The sequence below is a fragment of the Anser brachyrhynchus genome (assembly GCF_964034855.1).
Source record: "Anser brachyrhynchus genome assembly, chromosome: 24".
Classification (NCBI taxonomy): domain Eukaryota; kingdom Metazoa; phylum Chordata; class Aves; order Anseriformes; family Anatidae; genus Anser; species Anser brachyrhynchus.
Window position 1 is genome coordinate 605,242 of NC_137717.1, and position 23,831 is coordinate 629,072.

General features: G+C 54.1%; 4 protein-coding genes across 8 annotated transcripts; 3 read left to right on the forward strand and 1 right to left on the reverse strand.

Annotated features, from left to right (window-relative positions):
- Nucleotides 1-125: 125 nt before the first annotated feature.
- PNRC2 (proline rich nuclear receptor coactivator 2) lies at nt 126-4,393 on the reverse strand. Of its 2 annotated transcripts, XR_013941815.1 has the most exons (3): nt 4,177-4,393; nt 3,131-3,336; nt 126-2,344 (listed from the first exon to the last, which is right to left on the reverse strand). XR_013941815.1 is itself a non-coding variant. In XM_080566978.1 (2 exons), exon 2 carries the CDS (start codon nt 2,324-2,326, stop codon nt 1,901-1,903), a length of 426 nt encoding a protein of 141 aa, XP_080423104.1. In that variant the 5' UTR covers nt 2,327-2,344; nt 3,131-3,270; the 3' UTR covers nt 126-1,900. The 2 variants fall into 2 exon arrangements, 1 of the variants encoding a protein (XP_080423104.1); XM_080566978.1 differs by lacking the exon at nt 4,177-4,393 and having other exon boundaries at nt 3,131-3,270.
- Nucleotides 4,394-6,937: 2,544 nt separating this feature from the next.
- On the forward strand, nt 6,938-13,500 carry CNR2 (cannabinoid receptor 2). 4 transcript variants are annotated; one of them, XM_080566982.1, is made up of 2 exons: nt 6,938-7,681; nt 11,563-13,500. In XM_080566982.1, the coding sequence occupies exons 1-2, from the start codon at nt 7,539-7,541 to the stop codon at nt 12,683-12,685; spliced, it is 1,266 nt and encodes a 421-aa protein (XP_080423108.1). In that variant the 5' UTR covers nt 6,938-7,538; the 3' UTR covers nt 12,686-13,500. The 4 variants fall into 4 exon arrangements, with proteins under 4 accessions (XP_080423108.1, XP_080423111.1, XP_080423109.1 ...); XM_080566985.1 differs by having other exon boundaries at nt 6,938-7,212; XM_080566983.1 differs by having other exon boundaries at nt 7,540-7,931.
- A 370-nt stretch (nt 13,501-13,870) lies between these two features.
- On the forward strand, nt 13,871-18,995 carry FUCA1 (alpha-L-fucosidase 1). The gene is made up of 8 exons (XM_080566979.1): nt 13,871-14,339; nt 14,782-14,916; nt 15,153-15,290; nt 15,964-16,069; nt 16,546-16,746; nt 16,959-17,146; nt 17,973-18,072; nt 18,768-18,995. The coding sequence occupies exons 1-8, from the start codon at nt 13,996-13,998 to the stop codon at nt 18,891-18,893; spliced, it is 1,338 nt and encodes a 445-aa protein (XP_080423105.1). The 5' UTR covers nt 13,871-13,995; the 3' UTR covers nt 18,894-18,995.
- A 618-nt stretch (nt 18,996-19,613) lies between these two features.
- HMGCL (3-hydroxy-3-methylglutaryl-CoA lyase) lies at nt 19,614-23,744 on the forward strand. The gene is made up of 9 exons (XM_080566986.1): nt 19,614-19,731; nt 19,890-19,973; nt 20,073-20,180; nt 20,603-20,698; nt 21,223-21,371; nt 21,976-22,039; nt 22,376-22,564; nt 22,702-22,827; nt 23,150-23,744. The coding sequence occupies exons 1-9, from the start codon at nt 19,681-19,683 to the stop codon at nt 23,249-23,251; spliced, it is 969 nt and encodes a 322-aa protein (XP_080423112.1). The 5' UTR covers nt 19,614-19,680; the 3' UTR covers nt 23,252-23,744.
- Nucleotides 23,745-23,831: the final 87 nt, after the last annotated feature.

Below are 23,831 nucleotides of genomic sequence, written 5' to 3' on the forward strand. Positions count from 1 at the left end.
TGGAGGCATTTGGTACATTAATTGGTATTCTTAAATGTCAGTGCTTTATAGAACTCTTTGAATGCCAGAATACTGCAACCCCATTTCTCCACTACCACCTGAAAATAATTAAATGCTTGGGGGGATGGGGGAGGAAGAATTTATTTAATTTTGTTACCAATTTGTACATACACAGTAATTGACAATTTGAAATAGAGTATACACGATTGTAACTGGGATACAGCTCTTACACTGGTGAAGGTCCAGGTCACAAAGTTTTAAGACTGCCCATGAAAGAATAGATTTGTAAACATTCACCTAGCTGCCAATGCATTTTGAATGCATAGGAAGAGATCTTAAGTAACACTTCACAATCTGCAGAACTCCCTTTCAAACTAAACCACTTTTTCAGTACTGGATTAGTGCAGAACCTCAGACCATCACAGTTCAGATTATTTCTATTACAGGATCAACTGAATTGTAACGGCACTGAAATCTGCATGTTGACATCTGAACTTCACAAATTTTAGTAAATACTGTTACAAAATGTTGTAGCATTAAGTTTAGAAACAAACAGTTTAACAGTACTTCATTAAGCACCCAAATTGCCCTTTGCATTTCTTGTGAAACATCCAGATTATAAGCACCTTACTGCATGTGATCACTTAACCTGCACCTCTCCTACACATTCAAAAATCAGTATCTTAAAAGTGAGCTTTTTTTAAATTTTACTACAAAATTCTAAATAAGCCTCTTTAGCACTGAGTTACTTTAAAAATGAGCTCACGACAAAGTAAAACATATGCATTCACTGTGCATCAAGTGAAGGAATCTCCTTTTATGGTTTGTATTTCTTTTTAACAAAATATCTTTTTTTAAAATCAGGCCATGTACTCAGCATGGTCATCTTACATTCAGCAGTTTTATACTAAAAATACTTCTGTGCAGGAAAGCCCAGCATAAATTTACATATGCTACAACGTTTTACACTTATTTACATGGCTCTTTTTTTTTCCCTATGAGAACATTTTATACCTGCCACAAGATACTGCAACTTAAAGCAATTGTTACAGGACAACCAATTGAAGACTCGCTTAAGAATTGCTCCAGCTTTTTGACAATTAGAAAATGATACAGAAGTGTATTTTAGAACTTATCAGTGCAATCAGAATAAAAAGGATTTTTTGGACTTTTTTTGGCAGTCATCTGGCAATGCAAAGTATGTTATTAATTGGCACAGTCTGACTTGAGATTCCAATAAAGTATAGCTACAGCTGGAGAGAGACTGAAATACATTTCCTTGTGTTCTTCCATCTTTTCAAGAACATGTATGAGTTTCCTAGATCTAAATTTCAGTCACAGGCTTGAGTGTCAAATAAAGCTCACAGGTATTAAAGAACGATAATCACCAGTACTAGCAATAATTATTTTCACTAGTACCTAGGTAAAAATTCCCCTCTGCTAGGAAATTCTGCTCTGCAGTTTTAACTAGCAAATTTGACACAAGTTTGAATGGCAAAGTACCTGACTAAAGCTTTCAGTGCATTTCTTTTCAGTTAATGCTGCATTAAATTAGGTAAAACCTGGTTTTCTAATGCCCTACACAAAAAGGAGTCATAATTCCAATTTTGAGAGAGTGTCCCATCTACAGTAAACATAGTAAATGGTGACAGCTCAGGATTTGGTTAAAGTGATTCTAGGGAAAATGCCTATTCCAGAGCACTTGACTTTTGAGGTAAAACACTAGGGGAGTGTAAATTTCCCTACCCAGTCCCTTCTCTTGCAACTGACTAACTACACATAGCAAGAACATCTAGTTCTGTATACCTGTGCATCTACATTTACGAATAACTATTCTCAAATGTGAAACCCTGTAAATTTAAATAACTTTAAATAACTTTAAAATATGAAGTATTCCATCTCAAGCCTGGACTTTAAGTAATGTTTTAAGCTGAAATGTCATTATTTCTTTATCAGAAGGTTTAAAAGAAACAGGTACCCAGTGGCTTGGTGGCTTGGGAAGAACACTTGGTGAGGGTGGCTCACTAAACTTTGCTCCAGCATAGTTCTGATTGGTTTGAGGTGTGAAAAACAGGTTACCATTTGATAAATTAGGACTCCAATTTTGATTATTGGGGAAATGAGCATTGTTCTTTCCCCCTTTCTGCATGGCCTGCCATGCACCAGATGATGAATTGCATCCATGTCCTCTTTCTTTCTTCATATAGTTCATCTTCATCTGTGAATTCTGGTCTTTACTCTTCTGCCTGTTTTTAAGTTGCTGATGGTTCTTGCTAATATTTCTAGGCTGGGGAGCTGGAATGTTGAATCTCTCTCCACCACCCATCTTCAACTTAAATGTCACCTGTAAAAAAGCAGGGAAAAGTTTGGATTTTTGTTTTTCAAAACTGAAAAATTTGAAGAAAACAGAAGAATTACAGTGTAGCAGATCTTCCTAGTGGAAGACAGTGAGTGGCTACAATGGCTTGTCTTGACAATTCTGCTGCTAATGGCTGACCAGCACATCATGAATCAATTCAACCTTCGGGAACTCCATGTACACTAGTTCCCTTCGGCAACAGTCGCAGTCTACCTGGTTATGAAAACGCTGGTCCTCCAGACGGCCCAGCTACTGAACATACCGCTGCTTTTCTCCACAGCAAGAGATGCTACTAGGAGAACGTGAAAGATAAATGTTGCTCACAAAACACAGCACCAGATGGTAAGGCACTAGTATTTAATCCTGAAGACATTCAAACCAAGCTTTTGTCACACCTGAAGGTCTGGATGAAGTCTGCACTGATAAAGCCACTCCCCAGTCTTCCTGGTAAGTCCAAAAGAGACTGTGATGACTCCTGATACTCTTCAGGCATTACACAGCAACTCACAGCAAGGTAGGGGTGAAATCCACTTCCCAAACAACTGTTTTTGGAGGGAGATGGGGGCAGGAGGGTAGAAGGTAGCGTACAGAGACAGACTTGAGCATACTTGGGGAAGACAGATTGAAAACTCAAAGTGAATTGAAAACAAGCTCAAATGGAAAGCAGCCGTTCAGAACTGGACTTCTAAAGCAGACAGACAGATACTATCACACATGGCACCTTCATGCTGACTCTCTTACAATATACTATTTCCTCCAAGCCCCACTTACCTTTCAGTGGCCTTCTCAGATTCCACACCCTCCAACTCTTGCTCCCTTTCTTGCTTCCAAGCCTGAAAAAGTAGGTGGTGCCTTTTACTAGACTCCTTCCTTTGGCTAGGAATAGACGTTTTCATGGGATGATCTGCTGTATTCAGCCAGGTAGCCGAGCCCAACATCGGATTCTCGGCACTGAAGCTCCAAGGGGAGAAGTCCAACTGCATAAATGAGAAAGGAGTCTGATGTCAGATTAGGAGAAAATTGTTTTCCTTTGTGAATGTTATCAAAAGTAGCTGAAATTCACAGAATTAAGTCAGTTACATCTTAGTTGTTAAAGCTGACAATATACTTCAAACCTTTGTGTTTTTTTAAACCACGGTAGTGTTCATCTATTTACATTAACTTCATCATCATACTTTGCATCCCCCAGAGAACAGCATTTTCATCATGCTCTAGGTATCTGCTAATAAATAAGAAGAGGCAAGCAAGAACTTTACCCTTTTCCTGATTGGGGGGGGGGGGGGAGGAGGGGAGTCAAATACAGCACAAAACACTTTGGGATGAAACCCCAGGGAGCTGGCACTTCAGTATCGTTCGAGTGGGAAGGAGCCCTCCCCGAACACTCGCCCCCGGCTCCGCGGGCAGGCACAGCGCAGAGCCCGGCCCGCCCGGCGAGCCGCCCGCAGCCCCGAAGCCTCTTCCAGCTCTCACAGCGGAGCTCCCCTGCTGATCCCTGGGCTGTTTTTTCTCCTTTTGTTACGGAACCGACTCCCCGTCAGCTCTGACGTTACCTCCCGTTCAGGCCGCGGCTCGTCCTCTCCCGCACGCACCGCACCCCCCGCCGCCCCCCCGCCGTGTCGCCACCCAGGGCCTCGGGCAGCCCAGCGGGAAGCGGGCACCTCCCCCCCGCTCCCCCCGCACCGCTAAACCCGCGGGCCGTCGGTCCCGGCGCTCACCGAGCTGCTGCCGCCGCCCGCCGCCCCCGCCCGGCCCCGGCCCCGCGGCGCACACAACATGGCGGCGGCAGCGCCCGGCCCGCCGCGCCGCTCCTCCCTTACCGACTTCTGTCCGTCTCGTCCGCCCGCGCGCACACCCGCGGGCCTCTCGGAACCGATCCCGCCGCTCGCCTGCCGCCACGTCCCGTCACGTCCCGCCGCCCCCCCCCCCCGCACAGCACCGCTCCGCCGCTCCTCGCTCAGCCACACAAAATGGCGGCCACGGCCCTGCGCGGCACGGCGCCTCGCCTTCCTCCCCCCGCCCCTCCCGCGCCAGCCAATGGGAGCGCGCGGCGTGCCCCCTCAGCCAATGCGGGCCCCGCCCCGCCCGTTGCCGGGACGACGGGGGCAGACTGAGCGCCGGGCGGGGCGGCGCCCGCGTTTGAATCCCCCCGCCGCGGGGCAGGTCGGGAGCGCGGCCCCGGCCCGCTGAGGGCTCCTCACGGGGCGGCCCCGGGGCGGCCCCACAACGCCCCCGGCTGCGAGCGGGGCCCCGGGGGTTCACCGCACACCCCCGGGCAGGGGGCTGAAGCTGTGCTTCCCTGCACGCCTTCCCCAGACCCTCAGAAGGAGTTGGGGGATGTTCAGTGTCAAAAGCAGCGAAACCCGTGAAAAAAAGCTCACGCGGGGGCGTTACACGCGGGGACCCGGGCTGGGTTCGGCCCTGCGGAATGTCTCTCTGATGTTAACGCCTCTCCCCACGTTGACATGGCCGGGCTCCTTCATTGCAGCCGAGGAGCGCTGTGCCCGCCTTCCCTTCGCTGCAGCCTTAGTAAAACAAAGCCTGCCTCGCTGTAAGGCACAACATGTGGTGACATAGCCGAGCCCAGACCTTTGTTCACACTCTTGGATCTAACCACGGGCACCTGTGTGCCAGAGCAGCTCGGTGGAAATACCCACTGATGGGCGCTTCAGGAAGCAAGCAGCACAGATGAATCATTTGTTAAGTCAACAGTGAACCATTGCCCCAGCTTTATTCCATAGGTGACAAGCTTCCGGTGGCATTTGGTTTTAAAAGTGCCATAAAAAGTAAAGATCTTGGGGTTACGAAGTGTCCCATGACACATTTGAAACTAGTTACATGTCTCCATTGGTATCACCTGAGGCAAACCTTAACCAGGGTTACAATCTAAGGGGTTTGTTTGTTTGTTTGTTTTTTCATGTGGGAATTGTTGGTTTTGTCTTTTCTGAAAAATCCACATGAAAATATTAAATATAGGGTAACATTTAGAATATCCTTTATTCTATTTTGGCAGAGGACCTTTGGTTCTCAAAGCAATCCACAGGAACTACATGGGTATTTGAATTTCTCCAGAGTAACTAGTGAGAGAGGTACAAGGCAAGCAGCCCAACAATTTAATGAAACTTTTTACTCTAATAGCTTGAAGCTCCTTGTAAGTTTTTAAGGAAAACAGAGGCAGGATACCTAAAGATACTTTCTATATAAACTTAAATGGATGTGACTTAAGTCCTTGTCCAGCACTACCCGAGCTGCATTGTCTCCAGAGCCGGAGGTTCTTCCTCTGCGCCGCTGAAACCAGCACCTGAGCTCCTGTCTCCTTCGTGCAGCTGCCCTGCACAGCTGCGTGCGCGCGCACAGCACCACAGGCTCAGCACCCTGAGCAGCAGCACTGCAGACACACACTGCTCGCTGAAGCCCTGAGTTTCAGTGCCCAGGGGGATTACAAAGTCTGCTCTGAAGCAGCTTCATTGCGGCTTGATGTCAGAGCTTTGTACAGGCACATCCAGGCGTGACTCCCGAGTCACACCCGTCAGGCTCGCTGTTCCGACAGCTCCCTGCTGAAATCCACACCAGCAGTGAGTCACAAAGGCCTGTAGAGGCCTCAGCCCAGTTAAATCAATATACCTCTCACGTCCTATCAGCAGGAAAAGCACTGTCACCCTCAGCCCACCTCACAACACACACAGAGGTGGTTCTCAGGACAGGCTCTGCTTGCAGGGCCAGAGCAGACAAGCCACACTTCACTCATGTGAGCCACAACACACAGAAGACAGTAAGTTGTTTTTTCCCCTAAGCATTTCCTCTAGGGGTGCAGTACAAAGCGACCCCATCTCTCTGACTGACACCTTATCAGTGCTAGTGCTGCCTCTACCCCCAGCCATGAGCCACTCTTCGTTTTTCACATTTGGCACGTACCAAAGTCAGAGAAATAAAAACTTGCGGTGCTCCCACAGAGCCCAGCCAAGCTTCCTGCAGGTGCCAACTTCCCCATCACACAAGCTGTGTCCTGCCAGCCGCCCCAGCTGCTGCTCTCCGCAGACAGAAGCTGCTGCTGAGCCAGACCCAGCTCACAAGTGCTCTCCCCTGCTGCCCGCGCGCCTTTTCGTGGAGCCTCTGCTCAGAACCAAGGCAGCACCAGGGCACGCGGAGGGCCCGTGCGGTACCCACCAGCCGGACACCTCTGGGCAGAGGGTGCAGGCAAACAAAACGCTCTGGGGATGGTGAGGAGTGGGAAGCTCGCTGTGGAACAGCAATTCAACTCCCTTTAAGTCACCGTGAAGAACGCTGTACAACCCTAAGCGGTCTCTCGCACTGGGCCAGCTACACCCCCACCCCCCCCCGGCTGCTGTACCTGTGCGTGTGCCCCCATGGCTCTGCCTCGGGGCGTCCTGCGCCCCCCGACCGCCTGGGTTCACGAGCCCAGAGCCGCTCCAAGGAGCCCTCTGCGTTTCGCTGGCGCTTTGCAGCCCCCTGCGTGCTGCCGGGGACCGAAAGGGAAGGGGGCCGGGGGGGGCCGGGGCTCCCCGCTCCGCCGGGCGGGGGCAGCCGAGCACCGCGGAGCGCGCCCGGGGCTGCGGGGGGGGGGCGGGGGCGGCCGGGGCCGGAGCTCGCCCTGCGCAGCCGGGGGGGGTCCGGGGGGTCCGGGGGTCCGCGGGCCGTGACGGCGCGGCGGAGCCCGGTTCCTTGCCCGGACGTTTGGAAGGAGACAATCCTCTTGGTGCACGTCCCGCGGGCCTTAGCACGGAGCGCGCAGCAGTGGCTGTGTGCGCCCAGGGGTGGGATCGTGGCTGCTGGTGGGGCCCGGCCAGCGCGCACGGCGGCTTCCCAAGCCTGCCCTTAGCCCTGCACACCGATAGGTACACCACATTTTCCATGTCTGCTTCTCAGCTCTCGTCCTTCCCCTCCTCTTCCACTTTCCCTCAGAAATCAGGAAAAGATCCCGAAAGTCTCTCGCCTCAGCCACTGCATGTGCACGGAGGATTTGGGGGGGCTGAGGAAACGCTTCCAGCGAGCCGAGGGCAGGGTGGCTGCGAGGTGCTGCCAGCCAGAGGCAGAACACGAGACCCAGAGGGGAAGTGGGGAAGGAAAGAAGCACACTTACACCAAAAGAACGTGAGAGAGAGCAAGAAACCAGATAAACGATTTGCACTGATGGATTTGCAGCCCGGGGGAATCATACAGAATGGTACCGAGGAGCCCAGATGAAACCAGAAGCGATGTGACAGGAGGGGGAAGCAGGCACCGTCCGCAGCTGCACGAGCTGCCCTGGGAGCCCGAGGGTGGGAAGCCCCCGACCGTCCGCAGCCGAAGCGTAGGCGTGAGAAGGTGAGTGGCTGCACTCGCTGCCCCAAGGGACATCCTGCAGCCAAGGATCCTCTTTCTCACGGTAAAAGGCATCATCGTACCTGGGAGCCCACAGTGCTGACGCACGCACGCAGTCTGGGGAGGCTCTGCCACCGAGGGTTTGTCGGGGAGATTCCCGCTGATACTCGGGATGAACTGCAATGCCATGTGTAACACAGAGTGGGAAAATGTTGTGTTTCGGATGAATGCTTTCTTAACAAGAACAAAAAAGGTAAGTGTTTAAATAGCAGATTGCAGACTGGCTCTTTGCAGCTGGTTTTAGGAAATACTAACGTTGGATATGCCAGAGGTTTGCCTCACAAACGTGAGTCTGGCACCGAGCCCCCAGGCTGAGCACTCTGCGCTGGCTGATGGTTGTGGCTCCGCATGCGGTGGTTTCAGTGGAGGAGCAGCAGCAGTTTTGCCATGCTTTGTACCTGCACTGGCATTTGTGTCATTGCTCTGCAGCCGTGCACCTGTGTGCTTTGAACGCTGACACTCTGCACAGTCACACGTGAACAAATCGTGACTCTGAAAACAAATAAAGCAAATAGTCCTCGGTGCGGCACCTGTGCCAGAGAGTTCCTAGCATCAGGGAGGTAACCACGGGCATTGCTCAGTGTGGGCAGAGGGACAAGCTGGGATGAACAGCTATTTCCAAAACAATGCCAAAACTTCTCCTGCAACTAAAACAAGAAATTGTATACAAGCGAAAATATTTGTAAAGCAAACAATATTTTGCTTTTTCAGCAAGTGAAATGTGAAAGAAATTCATTACATTTTTTTTCAGGTAAATCACTTCACTTGTTCATATGATGTGATTGCTGCATTTTGTTGCAAAGACCAAATCTCTCAGAAATACTGGTGATGGAAAATTCAAGGCCAGCACTTTCAGAGTGCTGCAGGAACATTGCGCTGTCTGGTTGCAGCAGGAAAATTTAATTTTACATTATCTAAGCAACCAGTAAGTTATCTTATTTATCACAAGGATTCTGAGATGTCTCTGTAAATGAAGAAACCATCCCAAGTGGGATCAGAAACTGTGCTGCTGTGTGCAACGCAGTGGAAGTCTGACAGCTGAAATCAGTCACAGCAAAGCACTGGAATGGAAAAGGACTTTTTCACTTGTAGATTTAATTTCCACTGAAGCCAGTGGAGTTATTAGGCTGCAGCGAGTGGGCTAACAATCAGATCTAGCAGGGGGAGGTTTCTCTGCTGCTTCTGGAGAGACTTGGCAGTCAGTGATGTGGCCCCAGAAATCTGCCACATTCCCACATGCCTTATCTGTATTTTATTCCTGATAGCTGGGCTTCTCGTTCATTCAGCGTGCTGCCTCTGTGTGCTGCCTCCTGGGACTCTGCTGCTGCTGCTGGCATTGGCTGGGGCTTTCTCCATCGCTCTACTGTGGCAGAATATTCCCCATCCTGGGAGATCCTGCTGGCAGGAGACACTTGGCTCTTCTGGGAGGGGAGTTTGTCCTCTGGGAGCAGGGGCGCAGGAAATCCCCGCAGCCTCTGGCTGTGAAGGAGGGATTGGGGCTGAGCTGGAAGGTCAGCACCGCAGGCAGGGTCTCTGGCAGGGATGCCAGCAATGCCTGGGCTGTAATTCCCGGGGAAGGGGAGCTGCTGCCCCGCAGAAGGGGGTGTCCTCCCTGGAAGTGGGACTGGGACCTGCCCCACAAAGCTCTCCCCTGGGATCCAGCCCCGGGTTGGCTTTTTCCCAGAAGCTGAAGCATGCAGGAGGTAGTGGGCATGAAGAAACTAATGGTTGAACACAGGAGCCCATCTGAGAACAGAAGGATGTCTCCTGGGCAGGAAAAAGCAGTTTTGTGGCCAAAAAGAAGGGTCAGACCGTGCAAGGAGACGGGCTCTCAGCCCCACCTGTGTTCTCAGGTTGTGGAGCCTCTGCGAACGAGCAGACCTTGTGCGGGAGCGAAGCCCTGTGCTCTCCCTCGCAGACACAGGAGCTGAAGAAAGACTGGGGGGAGCTCAGACAAAACTGCAAAGAGACTCGTCCTTGTCATTCAGCCTGAAACACAACAGATGTGGGAAGAGGAGGTCTGGGCTGCCGGGCTGGTTGCTACGAGCCCGGCACAGTAACTGCATTTTGAACCTAAGGGCTTATCTGAATTTTGTCAACTTAATGGAAGAGCTGTACCAGAACAGTCAGTGCAGGAGTTGTTTTGCTGTTATAACCAAATTCCCTCCCTAAGCGACGTACCACAAGGGACAGCATTTTGCTCACCTTCCATCTCTTGCCTACTGTTCATTTGTTTCCAGGCTCCTCGGTATGTTCTTTGGACATTGAATAAAGGCAGATACTGGGAATTTAGGGTAGTCCTGGGAATGCTGGCTGCAATGAATGGATGTCACGGTGATGCTGGAGTCTGCTTAATTAAGAGATGTCTTGGTTTGGATGCTAGGGTTTGGCCGGGGGAGTTTTGGGTACTCGAGGAGGCAGCTGCTGCCCCAGTGGCCCCTGGTGAGCCCCAAGATACGTCACAGTCCCTCCGGCTGCACAGTCCATCTCTCTGGTGGTCAGGTTTAACACCAGCAGTTACTAATTACTGCTGCGCTTGCAATGTTTCTGTGAAGAGCTGCAGGAAGCAGGAGCGCTAGGGTTGGAGTGCAACATCTCTGCTCCCGTGTGATTGCCCCATGGCAGGGCCTGACGTAAGCACGGGGAGGCTTGCTGCAATGCTAAGCGACATTTCAAAGTCCAGGACCCCTCTGGTCCGACATGCCAAGAAATGCACATCAGGATTGAAATGTTCCAGCTGCAATGTGCAACCGAACGCCCTGCAGCCGCTGATGCCCAAGCCCCGACGTGCGGGGCTGGGCTCTTCTGAGCAGCCTCGCAGGCTGCTGGGTGTCTGCAGCACAGGAACAGTGGTGGCGGTCAGGGACCGGCTAACCAACGGGAAGGAAGTAGCAAAGACAAACAACGTACCTGTCACTCTAATATGTTGCAGTCAGGGTTTTCCAGCACGTTGGTCATTTGCTGGTTGTTGTAGCCTCCAAGGACGCTGCCATCACTGCTGAATCTCGGACACCACACGGAGAAACCGCAGTCGGTCAGTTACCGGTGCCTGGAGCCCGGCAGCTGCTGTCCCACGGCCTGCCTGCGCTGGCTCGTGCTGTTTGGACATTTTCCCTTCTGAAAGAGAGCTGAGGGCGGGCAGTGACGGTGGCTTTTCTGTTTTGGGAGAAGGGGGACACTGCCAGCTCAGTGCTTTCCTCCAGCAGTGGAAAATCCTGGCCCCTTTGCGTGGATTTGGGATCCTGGGTGCTGGAAGCCAGACGGGTGCTGTTGGGGTTTCTGTCCCGTGGGCTTTTACACCAGTGGGGTACGAGCTGGCAGTGCATCAGGACACAGCACCCCACTTTGCTAATCAGGCAGCGTTAGTGTATCCCATAGCCGCCTCCTTGCCTGCTCTCTAACCCACTTGGGGTGCCCTCGTTCCCCTGTTGTGTGAGGCAGCGGGCAGTGTCCCTCGTCCTCCTCCAGCCTGGCCCTGTCCCGGCCACAGCCCAGCACCACCGGGAGCCCCTTCCCGTGCTTCCAGCCCCGAGCCCTGGAGCCTTGCTCAGAGCCAGCCCGGGGCACGGGCAGGTCTCAGCACCACCGCTTCCCTCGTGCGGTGAGGAGACAGATGCAGTGCTCAGAGCCGTGGCAGCTGGACCCAGCAGGACAAAGCCTGGATCTCAGCTGGGAAAGGCTGGAAGTCGTCTCCCACATTTGGTCTGTGGACCTGAAAGTAGGTTGCACCAGGCTCTTCTTCTGCATAAAGGGAGGGGGCTGAGCTTACTGCTCGTTGTGCTCCTGTAGGTGTTGTCCCTCACCTTCCCCTTGGTCTTTTTCAGAGCACCTGAAGTGCAGAAGGAAGCTGAAACGCTCCCTGCAAGCTCCTGGCTCCAGTTCACTACTATGGATATCTGTAAAACATATGAAAATGCCTCCAAATGTAGTGCGAACAGCAAGCTCATGGAGTGCTTCATGGTCCTCAGCACCCAAGCACAGAAGATAAGCATTGCCACACTTTGTGGCCTCTTTGGGACGCTGTGCATCTTTGAGAACTCTGTGGTGCTGTACCTGATCTTCTCCTCCCCTGGGACCAGGAGGAAGCCTTCCTACATCTTTATCAGCAGCCTGGCCTTGGCTGACCTCCTGGCCAGCATCATCTTTGTTGGCAGTTTTGTTAACTTCCACGTCCTTAATGAAACCGATTCCTCTAAAGAATTGTTCCTGCTGAAGCTGGGAGGGGTGAACACGTCCTTCACAGCCTCCCTGAGCAGCTTGCTGCTGACAGCTGTGGACCGTTACGTCTCTATCAGCCGGCCCTCCGAATACAAGCTCCTTGTGACGAGGAAGAGAGCATGGGCAGCCCTGGGGGTGCTCTGGGCGATGTGTGTGACCACTGCCTCCCTGCCCATCCTGGGCTGGAACTGCTGCACGCTCAACTCGACCTGCTCCGAGCTGTTCCCCTTTGTGGATGACAACTACCTGTCCAGCTGGGTCTGCCTCGTCATGGTCCTGCTAGGGTGTATTGTCTACGCCTACACACACGTGCTGTGGAGGGCTCACCAGCACGTGGCGTACATGGGGAAGCACCAGGCGCAGGTGGGAAAGCAAAACACCAGGATGAGAATGGATGTCATGCTGGCCAAGACCCTCGTCATGGTGCTGACCGTCCTTGGGCTGTGCTGGTCGCCGGTCCTCATTCTCATGATCTACAGCATCTTTGCCAAGCTTACCAATCACCTGCGCAAGGTGTTTGCCTTCTGCAGCGTTCTCTGCCTGCTCAATTCCATGGTGAACCCCATCATTTATGCCCTGCGGAGCAAGGAGCTGTTCTCCTCCCTGAGGGCGCTCTTTTTCCGGGTCAAGAGGCGGCTGAGGGGCACGGACGACAGCCCAGAAGCAGACAGTGCCCACAAGTCCTCCGTGGTAGAGACCGTCTGCGAGGATGAGGTGCGCGTAACGTAGGCAGGCAGCAGTGGAAGTCTGAGCTCAGGCTGGTGGGAGCCTCTGGATCATTTTTCTTTTGGATTGCTTTTATTTTCTCTTCTTATGGAGGTCCTGGGAGGTGTCTGGCATGGACCCAGCTCCCGCTGATGTTATTCTGGGACGCTGGGACATAAAGTGCCCAGACTTGCCCGGACTGCCAGTCCGCGGGCTGCCAAGACACCGGTGCCACGTTACGGTGAGAGAGCTGCGAGGCAGTGGGTAATGCCGTACCCCAAAACAGCAAATCCAGGTGTTTTGTGGCAGCTCATCCTGCCTGGCCTCCAATCTGTCCACCAGTAACCTCCTAACCCATTTTTCTTACATTCAGTGAAATCTCCCTTAAAATATAACTGTATTCAAGTGAAACACTCTGCAGACCTCCAGGTTCTCCAGCGGTCCCCAGCCACCACAAACACCTCTGTAAACGCCCCCGCAGGCACCAGCAGGGTTATTTATACAAGCGCCGTCAGCAGAGCGCTCGCAGCACGTCGCTGTGTAGCAGCGGAGCAGCTATTAAACCGGCCTTGTGTGCCGTGCCGGGGCGCTCCGTGGTAGCAGCATGGTGACAAGAGGTGACAAAAGGCCTTCGTGTCCCGGCAAAGGCGGGAGGGAACAGCGGGAGCGGTGCCGGGGCTGCCTCGCCATAAACCCTGGGGATTATGGACTGCGTCATCGAAAATCGTGAGACCGACGGGATGCTGCAGGCACCACGTTTCTTTCAGCAAGCTTACAGAAACCCAACCTGTACCACGCAGACAGCGTTGGCTGTTGTGTGATTAAACATCCAAACCGTGCTCGAGCCTTGTCCTCTGTAACCTCCGGCCCGCAGGCCCCAGGGGAGGCTCACACCCCAGGGGTCCCGGCCGCCCCCGGCACGAGGAGCTCGGGAGACGCTTTGGCCACTTCCACAAGGCGCAGCCCCGGCCGCGGAACCGCCGGGGGAGCGGCGCGGGGCCCGGGCCCTTCGCCAGCGCCCCGAGGGCCGCGGGGCCGCCACCGGGCAGGGCCCAAACGCGGGGCCCTTGGGCTCCGCCCGGCTCCGCCCGGCACGGGACGGGGCGCGGCAGCCACGGGGCCGAGGGGCTCACGGACCAGCGGTCGGGCCGGAGGAGGGGGCGCGCTGAGGGGGCCGCGGCGGGGCCGGGCCGGGCCGTGCGGGCAGGGGAAGGGGCGGCAAGGGAAGGGAAGGAAAGGGAAGGGAAGGCGGCCGCCACCCCGCGGCCGGCCGCAGCCTCGAACCCGCGTCCCCGGGCAACCATGGCGGCGGCCGCGTGACGTCAGGCGGCGGCATGGCGGCGGGCCCGCTGCTGTGGCTGGCGGCGGCGCTGGGGGCGGCGGCGGCGGCGCCGCGCTACGGCCCCGACTGGGGCAGCCTGGACGCGCGGCCGCTGCCGGCCTGGTTCGACCGGGCCAAGGTGGGGGTGTTCGTGCACTGGGGCGTCTTCTCCGTGCCGGCCTGGGGCTCCGAGTGGTTCTGGTGGCACTGGCAGGGCGAGCGCCGCGCCGACTACGAGCGCTTCGTGCGGGAGCGCTACCCGCCCGCCACCGCCTACGCCGACTTCGCGCCCCGCTTCACGGCCCACGACTTCCAGCCCCGCGAGTGGGCACGGCTCTTCCAGCGGGCCGGCGCCAGGTCAGCGCCGGGCTCGGCTGGGGGTCCCTGAGGGGATGGGGCTGGGACCCCTGAGGGGATGGGGCCGGGTCTCGGGGTCCCTGAGGGGATGGGGGTCCCTGAGGAGACGGAGGCTGCGTCTGAACACCCTGAGGGGACAGGGGGCCCAGAGCAGCACCTGGAGGTCCCGGACAGGTCATGCCCAGAGTGCTGAGGGGTTGGCCGCTCTGACTTCCTAAGTCTCGTTGTTCATCCTTTTCCAGCATTACAATCCATTTAAAACATCTACTGTTCTTGTTGTTTCCCCTAAATCTTAAGGGCAATGAAAGGGACTTCTGAAGAGGACTCCTCACAGTATGGTTATTCCGTCCCTTGCATGTATAGGTATCAGATTTGCCAGTGAGGCTTGGAAATGTCTTAGCTAATTACTTTGTCATCTTGATCAGGTGCCATTTCCCCGCAGGTACGTGGTGCTGACCACGAAGCATCATGAAGGCTTCACCAACTGGGGGTCACCCGTGTCCTGGAACTGGAATTCTGTGGATATGGGGCCCCACCGTGACCTTGTAGGAGAGCTGGGACAAGCCCTCAGGGAGAGGTACAGCCAAGCTTTGCTGTTCTTGTTGTCTGTCTGCATTGAATTCTCATGGCTGTTCTCAGCAAATAGTGGAAAATGATATGTTTAATATGAAAATAGTAGTGCTTGCAAAGTCATGAAACTGTGAAATAATAATGCCAATAATTATTATTACTGCCACTGTATAATATATCTGCCACTGATTCTCAGTCCTTACTACCAGACTAACTCTTTCCTCTCTGTTTTCTATTCTTCAGCAACATACGCTATGGACTATATCATTCTCTGTTAGAGTGGTTTAATCCACTCTACCTAGCTGACAAAGAAAGTGGCTTCAAGACCCAGAACTTCGTTTTGAAGAAGACAATGCCAGAACTTTATGATCTTGTCCTAAAGTAAGAGCTGCCACCAGTCAGGATTCAAGAGCATTTCCTGGTTTCCATTTTGTAGAGAAAGTTGCAAAGTGGATGCAGAGAAGATTGTTGACAAATGTTAATTTTTGCCAAGGCAAATCTATTTATTTAGCAGCAATAATTTGAGGTAATTAGAAAAGGGGTTCGCATTTGCTCTTTGGGCAGTCTGACTTTTACAGTAAGGTAGGGGCAAATTTTTGTGCAAGAGAAATGCCCGTTAATACTACCTTTTTGCAGAGTAGGTTTGAAAGTGGAGCAAGCTATTTATTAGAATAGGAGAGCGATTTCACTGTGAATTTACATCCTTGCTTTGCTTCCCCATGTTGATTAGAATACCCAGCTTGGACACCTGTTGCTCACAGTACCCATTGTCCCAAGTAAAGAACGTGCCTCATAATTGCCTTTGAGATGCAATCTTCTTGCTTTGGAAGAATTGCATCCTATACTTTGAGCTGTGATCATCTTTCTTTGCTGCTGCAAGAACTTCACTTAAAGCTTTTTCCGAAGCAGGAAGTGATAGCATGAACCTCCCGGTAATGGCAGACAATAGGAAGTGAAAGCAGACTCCAGAGGCAAGAAACACAGTGCTGTGACATGCTTCCTTTGGGGTAGGAGCAAATAAGCCATTCTGAAATAATGTTCATCTCTTTGTCAGGTATAAACCAGATTTGATTTGGTCGGATGGAGACTGGGAAGCTCCGGACTCGTACTGGAATTCTACCTCTTTCCTTGCCTGGCTTTATAATGATAGTCCTGTCAAGGTACTTCTTTCAGCTATCCGTCATGGCCTGTGGTATTCTATAGGTATGGAAGGTCTGGCAGCAGTGAGATATGAATGCGATCAGAAACCTTCTTGACAGGTGCCAAACATGTTTTATTCTTTCACCAAAAGTAGAAAGTCCAGACTGACTTTTCCAAGAGAAACCTCTTGGAAACCTGAGGCAGAAAACACAAGCCTTTTCCTTTACAGCATGTGTGGAAGGCTCAGAGACCAGGAACCTTGTTCCCTTGATTTCTGCTTGACTGAATAGAGAGACGTTCTTCCAGAGAGATATTCAGACTTTTCTGGAGGATCCTCTCTCTCTCTCTCTCTCTCTCTCGATTACGTATGCACGTGTATGTGTTAAGTACTTAGGCTCCTAGCTTAGATGCCTAAAGTAAGTTGGGAGGGATAAAGGTAAGCTGAAACGTCCAAGACAAAACGTTCTTCCTGCTGAGTTATGTTTCTTTTTTCTAGGACACTGTTGTTGTGAATGACCGTTGGTGTAATAACTGCTCTTGCCATCATGGAGGCTACTACAATTGTGCTGACAAATACAGACCAGGGACCTTGCCAGCTCACAAATGGGAGATGTGCTCCTCCATTGACAAGCTTTCCTGGGGCTATCGAAGCAACATGCACATTGATGAGTTAATGGATGAAGCAAGTATCATCGAGGTAAGAAACCTGAAATCAAAATCACGGGTGTAGGGAAGTTACTGAGAATTACAGATTTCCTTCATCCTGTTACTCACAGAAAGAGTTGTCATGTGTTTCGTACAAGCAGGTGGAGATAAAGGAGTGTTTGAGGAGGACAAAGCACTCCTCAGGTTTCTTTGTTGTCAGAAGTGAAGATAATTCAGTCTGTTACCTTTGTTTATCTGCCGCAGGAGCTAGTGCAAACTGTGAGTTTTGGAGGCAACTACCTTCTCAATGTGGGCCCTACAAAGGAAGGAGTGATTGTTCCCATCTTCCAAGAAAGGCTTCTGGCCCTTGGGAGGTGGCTGGACACTAACGGGGAGGCAATTTATGAATCAAAGCCATGGAGAGTACAGATGGAGGACACAGGGACTGTCTGGTAAGGACTCCATTGTTCAGTACCATCCTGCAGCTGCTCCAGCTCGGGTTAAAGAAGCTGGGGTTTCTTTATTGGTCATTAAACTTGGTACTTGCTGAAGCATTGCCACCAGGTGCAGATGGCTTTTAGGTAACGTCCTACAACTGGAGTGCTCACTTACTGCCCCAGGGCGTTATCTAAGAAATATCCTGCTGGAAAGAAGAGAATAAAGATCAGGGCTTCAGCCGTCTTACATGATTTTAAAAAACAATTGTTCCCTTAAAAAAAAATCCTACGCTGTTGCTGTCAGGACTGTTTAAGTAGTGGTCGTGGCTAGTTTGAATTGCACAAATGTAGTTAGTTTAAATGAATGTAGTCTGTAAATGTAGTGATATTTGCTTTTAGGTTGTTATATAATAGTACTGCGTACTGTTACCCAACTGTTACACTTGCTGAGAAGAGCACAGTGAGCGAATCAAGAGCCAGAAGTGCTACAAAACAGAGCTGTTGGTTCTAAGTGTGCTCAAGCATGTTCAGCCTCGAAATGCAGAGCAATGACAAGATCAGTGTACGACAGCGTATCTGCTCTGTTGACCTCAGTCTGATGAAAGGACAGATGACATTCGCTTTTAGGAAACGTGCGTGGACTTTGTTTAGGTTTCATCAGCCAGTGCTTACTGGCTAAATGGTGGGTTCAAAGCGACTGATTTTGGAACTAGGGGAAAGTAGGTGACCCCTGTATGGTGCCAGTAGGTGAGCTGGTGTTCTCGTGCTGTCTGGAAAGGTCAGGCTTGTGTGGATCTCTCTCCTGTGGGCTTTTCACCTAGCTGAACTCTTGCTCTCTTAGGTACACTTCTAAAGGACCAGTTGTCTATGCCATTTTTCTGATCTGGCCTCAGGACAACGTGCTGCAGCTGTCCTCACCCACCCCATCCCCGGCCACGCAAGTAAGGAACCTGAAGAAAAAAGAGAGAATGCACTTTGAGAGCCCATCTTGGGAAGGCATGGGGTGGGAAGGCCCAACCCGACTTCATTTGGAAACTGGGGAGAACACGGCAGTTGGCATCACTTACTTCTTGCTCTGGGATGGCTTCACCCAGAGTCTTGCAGCATCCCAGGTTCAGGTTTTGTCACTGGTCAACACAGAGCAGTGGGTAGGACTGGGCAGGAGAGGCTTGTGGTCTGCCATAGAACAGGTAGGAACACGTCTCCCCTTTTGTTCCTGTTGACCCAGGGAGGTGAGGTCAGTAACAAGCCTCACACATAGAAGGGATCACGGGTATTACATCCCCAATTCAGATCAGGTACACTGACCCGCTAGTTGTAAGTGTAAGTGACGCAAATGCTGGGGTGCCCTTTGCTCTGAACAAACAGAGGTGAAGCCTCTCAGGTAAAAAAAAAAAACAAAACAAAACAACACAACACCTAAAACCAAACAAACTACAGTCAAAGGTTTGGCCCCAAAATACCCTTCGCGTTGCCTTTGTACACAGTGAGCGATGGGTGGAAACGTGCAGGACTGCTTTTAACGTGTGGGGAATGTTATGCAGAGACTGAAACGTGTGCTGGGTGTACCGGGGTGACCGAATGGGGAGCGCCTGTGGAAGCCACAGCTGAGCGTTTCCCCTGCCCTTTTTTGCAGGTGTCGATGTTGGGTTTTGCAGGGACTCTGGAGTGGCAGAAGGCCCCGGGTAAGGGACTGCTGGTAACTCTGCCACCCGTGCCTGCGCAGCCTGGCTGGGCTCTCAGGCTTGAGGGTGTGAACTGACAGCCCTGGCCTGACAGCAGCTCCCCCCCCCGGCCTGTCTTTTGTATTAAGTCTAAGATGATTTTTCATTCACTGTTGAATAAATCGCTTTTCTCTCGAGAGTTTCTCGTCTGCCCGCTCTGTCTGTCTGTCGGTCTGTAAGTCGCTGTCTGTCCGGGCTGCCCGCTGCGGCGCGCTGCTGGCGGGGCCCGGCCCGCGGGGAACAGCGGGGCCCGCTGGGTTGACGCCGAGCTCCTTGGCAGCTGCTGGGGCTCCGCCGCCGTGCTCGCGTGGGGCGAGGCCGCGCTCGGTGCCGGTGGGGACCGGCAGTGACCGCTCCGCAGGGGCCGTGCCGGGCCGGGGCTGCGGAGGGCGGGCGCGGGGTGGGCGCAGCGGGGCCGCTGCCCGGGGGGCGGGGGGGGGGGCGGGGGGGGCCGGGGCCGTGCAAACACGGGGCTGTTTGCTCAGCGCCGCCGGCACCGGGGCCGCCTATAAAGGGGCGGCTGCGGGCGGCGGGGGCAGACCGGGAGCGGCCCGGCCGGACCCCGAGCGCACGGCGGGAGCAGCCCGGCCACAGCCCGAGCGCAGAGCGGCCGCAGCCGGTCCCCGTCGCCGTTCCCGGTGCAGCCCGCCCGCTGCCGCTCCCGCCCCGCCGATGCCGCGCTGCGCCGCGCTGCCACCGCCCCGCGAGGCCGCCCGGGGCCAGGTACGGGCGGGGGGGGGCGAGCTGCCCGCCGCCGTCACGTGACCGCCGGGCCCCCCCCGCTCTGGGGCACGTGACGGCGCGGTCACGTGGGGGGCGGCAACCATGGCGGCGGCGCGGAGGCTGCTGCCGCGCTGGGCGGGATCGCTGCGGCCGGTGAGGGGCGGGGGGGGCCGGGGAACGGGAACTGGGACGGGGAACGGGGACAGGGACCGAGGACCGGGAGGGGGACGGGGACAGGGACAGGGACGGGGGACCGGGACGGGAACCGGCCCCGCCCCGCTCCCCTGACGCCCGCCCGTCTCTGTCCCCAGATCAGCGCCGCGGCCGCCGGCGCCCTCCCGCCCCGCGTGAAGGTGGTGGAGGTGGGGCCGCGCGACGGGCTGCAGAACGAGCAGGTAGGGCGGGCACCGGCACCGGCACCGGCACCGGGCGGGCAGGCGGAGGGCCGGGCGCGGGGCCGACCCCCCCCCGTCGTGCGTCTCGTTTGCCCGCAGAGCATCGTGCCGACGCCCGTGAAGATCGGGCTGATCGACATGCTGTCCGGGACGGGGCTGCAGGTCATCGAGGCCACCAGCTTCGTGTCGCCGCGGTGGGTGCCCCAGGTCAGTGCTCCGGGGGGTCCCGGCGTGGGTCTGGGGGGACGACGGGCCGGCGAGCAGACCGACCCCCCCCCCCCCCCCCCCCCCCCAGCCCTCGGCACCGCGTCTGTAGCGAGCGAGGCGCAGAAAAGCCAAACGACGGCGCTTCTGCTGCTGTGGCCCTTCCCTCCGCACCCGGGGGAGCGGCGCGGGCTCACGCGCAGCTGGCGGCGCACGCGGTGACTCCGGCTCGGCCGGTGACCGACCTTTGGTCCGTCCAGGTGCGCGGTGCTGGGGGCTCTCTAGAGGCCAGTTAGTTTCCCCCCGTTCTGCGTATCGCTGTTCCCATTCGTAAAAAATGAATTTTAGGAAATGTTTTATAACTTGTGGAAGTGGATGACAAGCATGTCGACACCCTTAGAAATCTGTCCGCGTTCCCTTTGCAGATGGCCGACCACACTGAAGTCATGCAAGGGATCAATAAGTTGCCTGGTGTTAGTTATCCCGTGCTGACCCCGAATCTGAAAGGATTTCAGGCAGCGGTAAGAGATCGCAGTGTTAGTGCTGGCAGCGTCCTGTGCGCAGGGCTGCCTGTGAAGGAACGTTTCAGCTGTGGTGAAGGGTGGGAAGCGCCCCTTGCATTCTGGTAGGCAGCAGTTTCATCTTACAGTTCCTTGAAAAAGGAATTGCTCTGATGGGGAGCTAGAAACCTGATGTTTATGTCAGAGAACACCTCAGTATGCTTTCTTTCATCGTAAAAACTTGTCCGTTCTTTTAATGGGCAATGATGCTCTCAGGCCCATCTGCGTGTCCCACAGCCCTCATGACGGCATCCAGCACTTGTGGCTTCATTGTCACGTCTGTAACTTTCTGTTTGTTCTGAAGATAAACCAGGATGCCTCGTGTTTTTGCTTTAGAATGAACTGAGGAAAGAATTAGGTCATCTGGGGAAGAACTGGGAGGAAAAACTTTTTCTATAAAAGGGGAGAACTGCAGTCCTGGTTGTGCTGGTCATTTCCCTTGAAAGATAAATCATCTCACTTTAATTAATGCTTTCTGTTGGCAGGTGGCAGCGGGGGCCAAGGAAGTGTCCATCTTTGGAGCAGCGTCAGAGCTCTTCACCAAGAAGAACATCAACTGCTCCATAGAGGAGAGCCTGGAGAGGTTCAGCGAAGTGATGAGTGCCGCGCGAGCAGCCAGCATTCCCGTCCGGGGGTGAGGAGTTCTGCTGTGAGCTCAGCACCGAGCAGCTCACGGGGGAAATGTGGCTGCTCGAGGTTCTCCCTTTGGAGCACAGCCCCCACAGCACCGGGGAGGGAAATTTCTTTTAAATTTCACTGTTTGGGGGCAGTGTCTCTACCTGGTTGGGTGCAAGCAGATGTGAGCTCTGTGCGTTGGGAAGCTTTAGTTCGGGAACAACACCACGCTGGTAGAGTTGGAGGTGTTGGCTCGGTGCAAACTCTGGACAGCCCATGACAGTTTACACTCCACGTGGATTCACCCGTCATGTATCTGTTACATCTTCAGCTTTATCAAATAATCTGAAGTAATGCTGGCTTCTTGGCAGACGTGCCACGTTGAAGTGTTCAGATAGATATAAAACCTAACGGTCTGATGTGCTCTCATCTTTTTTTTGAGATGTGCTCTCAACTTTTCATTTTCACGGACAAAGTAATTGTAGAATAAATATGTATTTAAAAAAAAAGAATTCTTCCATTGCATAGAGAATGCAAAATGCTTCACAGTGTGTGCAGCAAATGGCTTGTACAATCTCGCTTCAATTCTCTGGTTAAAAGTTACCTTATTTTTTTAACTACAGATATGTTTCCTGTGTCCTTGGATGTCCCTATGAAGGGAAGATTTCTGCAGCTAAAGTTGCAGAGGTGAGTTGATAAATATAACCAGAATTTCTGTGAGGTTTTTGACTCCGTTATAAAGACGTGAATGGGACCCTGGGGGCTGGAGAATGCATTGAGCCATTTAACCAAAGATGGGGAGAAAGCCGTAAACTCCCCCAAGTCGATCTGCCGCCACACATAAGGAAGGGTGGTCTGGCTGATGTGGACGGGGGAACTCAGGGAGGTGGGTGGACCTGGAGTTTTCTGTTCCCAGAGGAATCTCATGGGGAGCATGCTCTGCTTCCTGTACAGTGGGCATCCAGCTTTGGGGAAAGTCATGACAAAGCTGCCTGCTCAGTGCGTGTCTTGGCTTTTGGACAGGTCTCCAAGAAGATGTACTCTATGGGATGCTACGAGATCTCCCTCGGTGACACCATTGGCATCGGGACCCCAGGGAGCATGAGGGAGATGCTGACGGCAGTCATGAAGGAGGTGCCAGTTGGGGCTCTTGCTGTCCACTGCCACGATACCTATGGGCAAGCTCTTGCCAACATCTTGGTAGCACTTCAGGTAAGATTCTTACTTTGCAGCATTGCATGCTTCCTCAGGATTCTTCTGTGCTTGCTTGTGAACCAGAGGATTCAGGAGCAGGATCGTGATTTGCCCTTTAATTAGGAGAAGTTTACTGAGAATGGTTTTGCCTGCAGATGGGTGTGAGCGTGGTTGATGCTTCTGTTGCTGGCCTTGGAGGCTGCCCCTATGCCAAAGGAGCATCCGGAAACGTTGCTACAGAGGACTTGGTGTACATGCTGAACGGCCTGGGCATCCACACGGTAAGCGAGAGCCTCTCGCGTGGCGGCTGTTGGGGCTGGAGCGGGGTTGCAGAGCCTGGCCCGGAGAGCCCCGGCGCAGGAGGTGCAGGCTCTGGGCCCGCTGTGCCACGGCAGTCCCACCCACACGGGGAGCGCGTCCTGGCCCTCTTCCAGCGCTGTGCGATCTGACCACCGCTATCAGAACCACACCAAGGGCCTCGTCTCGGCACCCTGCAGCCTCCCTCGGCCCCTGCTGCTCTGTCCCAGTGGTGCCAGTCCTTACTGGGCAGCTTCACGGGGCAGCGCTGGCACCAACGCCTCTGGTATCTTCTGTTCCCTGAAGGGTGTGGACCTGCAGAAGCTGATGGACACCGGTACGTTTATTTGCAACGCGCTGAACAGAAGAACCAACTCCAAGGTGTCCCAGGCCTCCTGCAGGCTGTGATACTGGATCAGGCGTGTCCCTGGGTCACACAGAAAGCGAGGGTGTGGAGCCGGCCGGGCTTCCCTTCTGTGCTGCTGCCTCTCCTCCTCAGTGTGCCTTTCAGACTCAGAGCTTGAGAGGAAACTCATCCGCTCGAATCTGTGAAGAAACGAACAACCTGGGACCGCTTCACTGCTCCCTGAGCACACCGGGCGTGTGCCTGGGAGGGGGGAGGACAGAGGGGGGAGGGAGAGGGGGATGTGCCCCCCCCTCCGCGGGGAGAAAGGAGCCCCGGGCCCGGCCCCGGGCAGCCTCCCGGTGCCTCAGGAGCGAGCCGCCGAGCAGCGGGCGGTGCTGAGGCGCCACCGGGCCCGGCCCTGCCGGCAGCAGCAGCACCTCCCGGGGGGGCCCCGGGCCTGCCGCGGGGGGCTGGGGCTGTGTCTGGTGCAGGACCCCGCTGGCTGCGGGCAGCGATCAGCGCGGTATTTATCTCAATAAAGTTACGGCACCGTGAGGGGAACGGCTCCGCTGCTCTGCGGGGGGCGGGGGGGAGGGGGGTGGCGGCCCCGGGGCTCCCCGGCCTTTACCGGCCCCGGCCTCC